Source organism: Anastrepha obliqua, chromosome 1 (genome assembly GCF_027943255.1).
Source record: "Anastrepha obliqua isolate idAnaObli1 chromosome 1, idAnaObli1_1.0, whole genome shotgun sequence".
Taxonomy (NCBI): domain Eukaryota; kingdom Metazoa; phylum Arthropoda; class Insecta; order Diptera; family Tephritidae; genus Anastrepha; species Anastrepha obliqua.
Genome location: NC_072892.1, coordinates 142,473,621 through 142,482,497, shown reverse-complemented (window position 1 = coordinate 142,482,497; position 8,877 = coordinate 142,473,621). Strand labels below are relative to the sequence as shown.

The 8,877-nt window shown below is 35.2% G+C and overlaps 2 protein-coding genes across 2 annotated transcripts; one reads left to right on the top strand and one right to left on the bottom strand.

Annotated features, from left to right (window-relative positions):
- Positions 1-2,353: 2,353 nt before the first annotated feature.
- LOC129236361 (protein MEMO1) lies at positions 2,354-8,051 on the bottom strand. Its single transcript, XM_054870712.1, has 7 exons — positions 7,797-8,051; positions 6,161-6,242; positions 6,039-6,107; positions 5,851-5,963; positions 5,667-5,778; positions 2,824-3,043; positions 2,354-2,760 (listed from the first exon to the last, which is right to left on the bottom strand). The coding sequence occupies exons 1-7, from the start codon at positions 7,846-7,848 to the stop codon at positions 2,518-2,520; spliced, it is 891 nt and encodes a 296-aa protein (XP_054726687.1). The 5' UTR covers positions 7,849-8,051; the 3' UTR covers positions 2,354-2,517.
- Positions 6,402-7,456, top strand: LOC129236362 (uncharacterized). The gene is made up of 2 exons (XM_054870713.1): positions 6,402-6,579; positions 6,651-7,456. Exons 1-2 carry the CDS (start codon positions 6,500-6,502, stop codon positions 7,351-7,353), a joined length of 783 nt encoding a protein of 260 aa, XP_054726688.1. The 5' UTR covers positions 6,402-6,499; the 3' UTR covers positions 7,354-7,456.
- Positions 8,052-8,877: the final 826 nt, after the last annotated feature.

Here is an 8,877-nt window from a genome sequence, read left to right as displayed (position 1 = left end):
ACTTTATAGTACGCACAAGCACTAGTCAGGAAACGGAAAAAGCGGAAAAAGTAGGCACCCGAAAAATTGGGACCAAAAAAGGCCCCAAACAGTAGGCGCCAAGGAAATATAATGCCCAAAAGTAGGCACCAAAAATATATTTCCTACAAGTTTGCACCAAGAAACAAACGCCAAAAAGTAGGCAGTGTTATTTCTCACTAGAAATTAGCAACCACAAGGAAAAACTCAGGAAAAATAGCCTAAAGTGTATCTAAGATATATATGAAGTATAGCTCTCTCTCTCTCCTTTTCCTCTACGTTATATTTTTTTTCTCTCTCGCGGAACGAAAATGCCCAAAACGTTGCATGGCCTTGAAATTTTACTCTACATTCTCGCTCGTCCATCAACGCCTAAGAAGTTTCACTTCAAAACGCATTTAAAGTTTTGCTATCGATTTATGTAGAGTTATACGTCACTGGTTAATTGTTGAATAACTCGAAAAGTATTTGACGGATTCACTTCAAATTTTCACAAAATATTTTTGAGATATTATACTTTAAGAAAATGTAAAAAAATCCAATTTTTTGAAAATTCTAACTACCCCTAACCCATTAAGCAACAATCAAGCATGGCATACATGCGTTCCCCCCGTTTTGAAGATTCGTAAGTTTAAGAAAGACCGACCGTAATAACGGACTGGCGAGTACAGTTAGTATGAGCTGCTGTAATAACGGGCACGCAAGTAATGTTAGACAAGTGCAATTTGATGTTAAAATACAATTAAAATAAAGTGGAATACCCTGGCAATTTGTGGATTTTTATCAAACGGAAAGCTGATGATCGACTGACGCGAGGCGAATTGAAACGGAAGCAATGGTTCACCACGAACGATGATGATATGATGATGATGATTTAAATAATAGTACAAAATTTAAAAATAAATAAATAAGTTTTGTTCAAATTCCAATTCGTGGTTCCTATACTCTACTCTACATTTGCTCTCCATTTGTGATGGGCTATAGCATGCGAATTGTTAAACTCAGGGCATGCGAACCAATAGTCGCGGATATATTTTTTACGTGGGCCCGTTATCGCATAATTCTATAATAAAAAAATGGGAACAAAGTACTTTTTTCGTTGCCGAGCAAAAGAAAAAAACATCCGGCTGAAGACACATTCAACAGATGTAGCAGTAGAGCAATAACCATGAGGGCATGTATTTTGGTCTTGCTTTTGGCCCTTAACATTTTAAAACAACATTACAAGGTTTGACCATCCGACACGAAATTGTGAGAATAACTTTGGTTCTTACGTCACAGGAGATTTGGCAGAGAGAGGCGAATGAAATGAAAACAAAATGCGAAGAGTGTAGTTAGTTGAATATCAAGAATGATACTTGCTTTTGAATGGGAAGAGTAAGCCAAAGCAATTGAAACGCCACCTCTACCATCTGTACTCCCTGCATTTTTTAACTTTATCGAGTGATGCTACGCCGGCAGAAATATTAATTAGCTATTTTTTAAATAAAAATTGCGAATCTGGCAGTTTCCACAGCTCACATACATACATATATAGGTATAATACATCTTTACTGGGATGGTACAACGAAAGGAGGTTTAAAAAACTCATAGCACTCCCCAAAGATAAACTGAGAATGCTCACGGGCATTCTGAAAAGCCACTGCAGAGTGCGTAGTCATCTGCACATGATCGGGATTTGGTCTACTCACTCTTGTCGTTTCTGCGACCAATCCCAGCAGACTCCAATTTTTCTCCTGGAATTCAGCGCTATAGCGCGGAGAAGATTGAGACATCTCGGCGAACTGCAGCAAGAAGAAAGGCACATACGCTCGCATACGAGAACTGGGTCTGGAAGTGGTACTGTGATGAGTAGAGTGCACAATAGTGATAGCGATAATTGGGCATGCGCACCAACGCGTTAGCGATAGAGTTACGATTAAAGCTTTTCATTTGAATTGTGCGAAAATATTGTTTTTAAAATCTGGCTAACGTTTGTGAGGAAGAAGAAATGTTGCTTTGACGGAAGATGAAGAAAAAGAAGGTAAATACGATATTATGGAAAACCCTTATAGACGTGTATATAACTAAAGGATTAAACCTTCCTATTTACATAAATTTAAAATTTAATGATTTTTTATGCAACAAATCAATTTTCCCACAATTCAAACCATAAATTTCGTTACAACCAACTTTTTAAAGTTCCCTTTAACCGTAGAACTAATTACGTTGCATCAATCGCCGCGGTGGATCGCGTTTGGTGTGCACGCCACAATTTGAAAACACTTAATGTTGTTGTTGTATAGGTTTAGGAAAATTTTCTACTTTTTTGTCCACATATCGGAACTACCTACATAATATTTTTTTTTTACTTTATTTAATTTTTTTTCGTCAATCAAATGTACATTATTTTCTTTATTAAAATAAAAATAACTAAATGAAATTATTCCAAGTAGAAATAGTCTTGGGTACGTATTTGCACAATAGTGATTTATGATTTTGATTTCCTTCGCAAACAACCTAAGATTCAAACACCAGTGAACCAGATGCATAGCTAACACTCGAATCATCCATGTCCTTGCACTGGCTGCTTTGCGCATACTTGAGAAATTTAAAGCTCATGTTACTATAACCTTGATTTTGCAACACCTTTACAGCGTTGAGCATCACACCGATCGGATGACGCCCACAAATGGTATTATTGTACTTTCGTAGATATTCTGTAAAATCATTGGGATTTAGTGTCTCAATGATCGCCATGGCCTGAGAGAATTAAATTGGTTAAAAACAAATATTTCATGACAAACAATATCCATAAATACTTACATCCTTGTCAAGCTTTTCAATAGAAGAGTGAATTTGACCGCAAGAACGATCGTAATACGTATAATTGAAACGATGTCCCCAATGGCAAAAGTCCGATGATATCACAAATAGGTTTTGCGGGTCCGTAAAATAGTTTGCTAAAAGGTCGCCATACAAGGCTTCCTGTTCGGGATTAAGAGAACCGACTAAAATTGGCACGATCGTGAACTGATCTTTGAAACTAAAAATTTTGAGACAAATGTGAAGATAAATTAGTCAGCATTTGTGAAAGAGATTATTGATATATAGTGCATATGTATATGTATATATGAATATGTATACAACACTTTTTATAATTGATATTGAAATTTCACGGAAATCACAGATTTCGCAGTGACCATAAGCACATTAGATATTCTAATCTTTGTAGGAACATACATACGTACCAGAGTGATAAAACGCCTGATTAAAATGTGCCTACTGGAGTTTTTATTGATAGTGTCTGAGCTGAAGATTTTCTTCTAAAATAATCAAAAAGTTGCTTTTGGACCGGCGCGATGTGTATACACTAAATAAATTCACCGACAACTAAATTTGGCTTAGAGTTCAGCTTTCGAAGGGCATCATCAAGGAGACGAAAGAGTAAAATAAAAAAAATATTTTGTAACATGTGACTGGTGTTTTCAAATTCTCGTTTAGCGGAGGCAATGTTGGCTTGCTTTTATGATTCCAAGGCCATTGAGCCAAGTCTTTCATCCGCAATGCTATTTCGGCGCTTTTTTAATGTGGAATAAAATCGGATTATGTATAATTACCATTCGGTAAGGCTCAGATCCGAATACCAGGTTTATAAAGATTTTTTTCTAATATAATTATAAAGGTTTTTTATAATACCCCTGGCCAGACAAAGGCAAACACCTCCGAGTGTATTTCTGCAGTGAAAAAGCTCCTAATAAAAAACCAACTGTCGTTCGGAGGCAGCGTAAATCTGTAGGTCCCTACATTTGTGGAACAATATCAAGACGCACAACAAAAACTTTAGGAAGAGCTGGGTCAAACACTCAAAAAATACAGTGATTCACAGCTTATTTAATGTAGGTAATACCTTTTTAGAAAAAAGAAAATGACTCGATGTTTATTAAACTTAATAAAAAAAATGTATACGACTTGTAATGAGATATGTACATATGTACTGTTTACCACTGAAGAAAGAACAATAACAAAAACACAGCTTGCTGAAAAAATATAGAAACAAATAGTTTTCTCATTAAAATATGCTCACAGCTTAAATGATGCATTGTATTTTATATTTTCTCTGAGAATGCAATAACGGTGAATGTATTTTTTTCTGTTAAATTTAGCGTCTTAAGTCATTCTCAAAAAATGTTTGTAAAGAAAATTTGAAAAAATTAAAATTTTTTTAAATGGGAAAACGGACCTCAAAAAAAGGGAAGACGCTATTCGTCATTATAAAGAGGGCAAAAGCCAACGAAAAATTGCAGAAATTGTTGCTATTAGCTTCTCAACTGTCCAGCACATTATAGAAAGGTTTCGCCACGAAAACAGGATAGATGATAAGGGCAGATCTGCGCGAAATAAAATATTTAATGATGTAGATAAGAGGTGAATTGCGCGAAGAAAATGTTTATGGAAGGACTGCCCGAAATAAACCGTTGATTAATGCTCGTAATAGAAAACAAAGAAAAGAGTTTTGCAGACAACATTTGAACAAAGACATTTCGTTCTGGAAGCTCGTTGTTTTGCGGATGAAAGCAAATTTAACCTTTTCAGGTCTGATGGGAAGTCCTGAGTTGGGAGAAAATCAAACACCGCGCTTCAACCATGTAATTTGCTCTTTACAGTTAAACACGGCGAGGGCAGTGTGATGATATTGGGTTTCATGTCCTATTCAATTTAATTTAATAAATTTTACGAAGGAAACATGAATAAAGAGATGTATCTGGATCTGCTAAAAAATAGTTTAGTACAAAGTGCGGATAAATTGGGCATTAGGGATTCGTTTAGGTTCTACCAAGACAACGATCCCAAGCATAAGTCTGCTATTGTAAAAACTTGGCTCTATGCCACATGTAGTACTAATACCAGCACATAGTCCAGATCTCAACGTTATTTAGAATTTGTGGTCTGTGCTGGATTATTTTAATTTGCCATATCTTTCTTATGAAGAAACATTTTTTGTTATTAAATAAAACATGTTATTTAATAATAAACATTTTTTTTTTTTAGCCGCGTCAAATAAGCTGCGAGTCACTGTGTATATATACGTATATAAGTGATAACGCCATATCTCATCGAACACTCTCAAAGTGCTCCATCTTCCACTACATTCAAAATGTATACAGGAATATAAATTGTACATATGAATTTAAACCGTTTTTATTATTGAGAAAACTGTCTGTTTAAGCAACTTTTGCTTAAATTCATTCCCGCCTGTGAGGATGCATTTCATTTGCCGATCAGATGGCTGCATCTCTCAAAAAGCTGATGAAACCTATAGCGTAACTGCACCGCCGCATCACGCCCTACATCTACGTGCAAGATTCCTCCAAAAGTTGATTAGAGGCACCGCTCTAGTGTGGGCTAATAAACCTTACGAGTTAACAAGCTCAAGTAATACATATTTTCATGATTTTCTTCTATCAAGGGCTAATCCCTCACGTTAAATAATGCGCACAAGATGACTCTGCCCCCGATTCCAGCACTCTTCCTAAACTAACACCAATTGCTTGAAAATCATTTGAGGGAAAAGATTGGCGTTCTGCCCCTTTAAATACGCAAGTTACGTCGAGAACCGCTGAATCCTACGCCTGATTGTAAATCTTATGTACCAATACCATACTTACTCTTCCATTACTTTTGCTATATATGGCAAATGCATTTCGATGCTATGTTCATCTTCGTCTATTTTCATATCCATCCAAGAGAAGTTTCCGGTATTTTGTAATTCAGTATTGACTATAAAAACAATTCGTTAATGCTTATGATGATTGATATTAGCGATATCTTTACTAAAGATGTTTTACTTACTTTGAGTATCAATCTTGAGATCATATAGAGGGGTTTTGTATTTCTTCGCAGTCGACAAAGCACAGCCACGCAGCCGTACATGATGAGATGGGCCCAATATGAAAATTCGTTTGCTAAATCAGACGAAAAGGAAATGCGTGGTACATTTCAGTACGCATTAAATTAGTGTAATATATTTTCATACTTACACAACGGCGGGACTAACTTGTCGATAGGCGAAAGCACCACAAGCTCCACTGTAGGTATAGCCGGCATGTCTGGAAATTATAATTAATAATTACTTCAAATGATTAGTATTTCAAGAACTTACGGCGCAATAATTGCACGCGCAGGTCCATGCGAAAGCTCCGCAGCGCCCAGCCATCTATCCAATTGACGTGACAACTCTGGACCTATAAACATTTACAGACAGGGCATTTATACTTGTTTGATTTCGTAAATGTTTTAATTGCGTCGGCCAGCGAAGCCTTAGCAACCAGCGAAATTGTGTACTGTGCCTAACAATCATTTTTTAACTTATATTACATTGCTTGTAATTTGGCTTTTGACAAACTTTATTGTCAAATTTATTAAAATAAAAGTTAAAAAATAATTTATTAACAAATAAAAGTAAAAAAAAAAAAAAATAACTGCTGATTTCTACAGAAATATGGCTGACGGCGATTATTCTGCAAATGCACTTTACGATCTCATAAGAAAAGAGCTGAACTCGATTATCAAAGAAAATGGGTGAGGATTCAATAAATAAGACAGGGAATTAAATAATGACATTTGCTTATACAAATATAATTCAATTACAGCGCTGAGTCAAAAATATCAGAGACAGCAAGCTGTACAAATTTGGTCAACGATAAACACGCGAATAAACAGCCGCCGCAGTCAACAGAGAATCCCAGTGAATTAAATGCTTCTTCAGAGAGTGGTGAACTCAACGAGATACCTAATTCTAAAGAAAACGTTTCGACACTACTCTCAACCAAAATGCTGCATCTACGTGGAGATGAAACTCAGAGTGCAGCTATTGACACTGATCTTCAGAAAATGCGCCGCGATCTTCAACAAAGTTACGAACTGTTTCAGAAAATGGGCGAAAGATTCCAAAGCATAAATTTTAGTTCACTCAAAAGTCGCATCAAAGATCTGAACCTTGGTAAAAAGGATCAAACTTCCAAATTAGAATCGGAAATTAAGAATATCTTGCAAAAACACGTGAAGGACAACACTATGGACAGGTTGACTGCCGAAATGGGTGTCAAATTTCAACAGCATCCTGGCGAGTTCGGTAACATACCAGAGCTGAGTGAATTCTTTCAAACTTGCACCCAACTACAGCATGGTCTTGAGCAGTTAAAAAGACAACGTAATTCCGTTGAAGAGATGACAAAACGTCTCTCCAGCTCTGCTGAAGCCTCATTTGGACGCATCGATGAAATTCATAACATACTGCATTCAAAACAAGCCATCCATAAACCAAAGCTTGAAGAGCATACTCAAAATTCCTAATTTATAATCCTTGTTTTTACATGTAATATATTATATTTCAAATGTTTTTGATCATAAATGTTCGGTTTTTATGCATAAATAATTTTACCCTTGCATAATATTATTGTTTTGTAAATAATAGGAATATATGTATACTTCTTACGTCTTAATACATCTTCAAGCCTTCAATACCGTTATGACATTGCAATTGAACGGAAATATGCATATTATAAATACTTGGTAAATAAGAGATTATTTTCGATTCCAAATCATCATCCGAGGGAGGAGCTTAATAGCGAAACTGCCACTGCTCTAAAAACGAAAAGTTGCTAATTTTCTCTAAAAACAAATATGACAATGCTGAGGCATCTACCAAGTATTAAGGATACATTTATATTTAAAACTCCTGCTTCTGGTGAGAATATAATGTTTACTCCATTAAAATTGCTTAACACAATGTTTACCTAAGTTGGTGTACCAACTTCCGGAATGAGTTGCTTTTCTGACAGCAGACATTTTCACCAGTTAATTTTTCTTTTTTCCTTTGAATATTTACAATTTTTTCACTGTGGTTCTTTTCTAACTTTTTATTTGCCGAGGATTTATAGTCACTTGGTATATTAATTACAAAGAAATCGAAGCTAGGATGAATACACAAAGAAAATTAAACAACACCTGCTTCGCGTTTGTGATAAAATGGACAGGCAATTGCAATGAATGCAATCGATAGATCACAATAGAAAAACGGCTGATTTACAAAGTTGGTGCTGCCACACAAAATATTGCCTGATGAGCAATTGTGCTTAGATAGTTTTGTTAGGAAGCAATATAAGACAAGAAAGAAATCCAATTATTTTAAATAATGGGATAAGTATTCTAAGTAATATACATCGTTTCACTGATTGCAACAGTATTAAAACTTTAGAGACTTGAGAAAAAAATATTAGAAGAGTTATGGAGTGTTAAAAGTTAATTGCAAGCATTTTAGAATCGTGAGTATCTCCGAAACTACTTGAACTTTTACAAATATAAATATTTTACTACAAATAGAAATAAAAGGTGGTCTAAGCTAATACTTCGAATAGTATAGCCATAGTTGGTTCACTTAGTTTGTTACGACTCGTTGAACGTAAAAAGCGTTCACATAAAAAAAAGGTACAGCAGAATCGAATAATTTGCCACCTTGAGAAGTTGAAAATCCTGATAATTCGTAACAAAGTTGACTTCTTTGGATATACTCGTAGTTCCCAAACCCAAATAACTCGAAAATCGTGAAAACTCGTAATATTTTGGCGGCGCCTTTGATTATGAGTTATCGCGATTTGACTGTATTTTAAGTATCATTTTAATGATGTACTTGGATTAACAAGCAGTCAAGTTGGTAATTTTTTAAGGTACTTGAAATGCGTAAAATTTGCTTGTGACCTTCTATATAACATTAATTTTTAATGTTGAGTACAATGGTACTCAGCTCTTAAAAAACTCTATAAATTTTTTTGTTTTGGCAAAGGAATACGCAAGTTCCTAACGCACCAAGTTTAAAAT

What these genes read in the sequence shown, in the direction of transcription:
- LOC129236361 (XM_054870712.1), bottom strand. Translation starts at nt 7,848, where the DNA reads ATGTCTGCTGTCAGAAAAGCAACTCATTCCGGAAGTTGGTACACCAAC. An exon ending in GCGCGTGCAATTATTGCGCC is followed by an intron (nt 6,108 to 6,160) that starts GTAAGTTCTTGA and finishes TATAATTTCCAG; the next exon opens with ACATGCCGGCTATACCTACA. An exon ending in ATAGCAAAAGTAATGGAAGA is followed by an intron (nt 3,044 to 5,666) that starts GTAAGTATGGTA and finishes CAAAATTTTTAG; the next exon opens with TTTCAAAGATCAGTTCACGA.
- LOC129236362 (XM_054870713.1), top strand. Translation starts at nt 6,500, where the DNA reads ATGGCTGACGGCGATTATTCTGCAAATGCACTTTACGATCTCATAAGA. An exon ending in TCGATTATCAAAGAAAATGG is followed by an intron (nt 6,580 to 6,650) that starts GTGAGGATTCAA and finishes ATTCAATTACAG; the next exon opens with CGCTGAGTCAAAAATATCAG.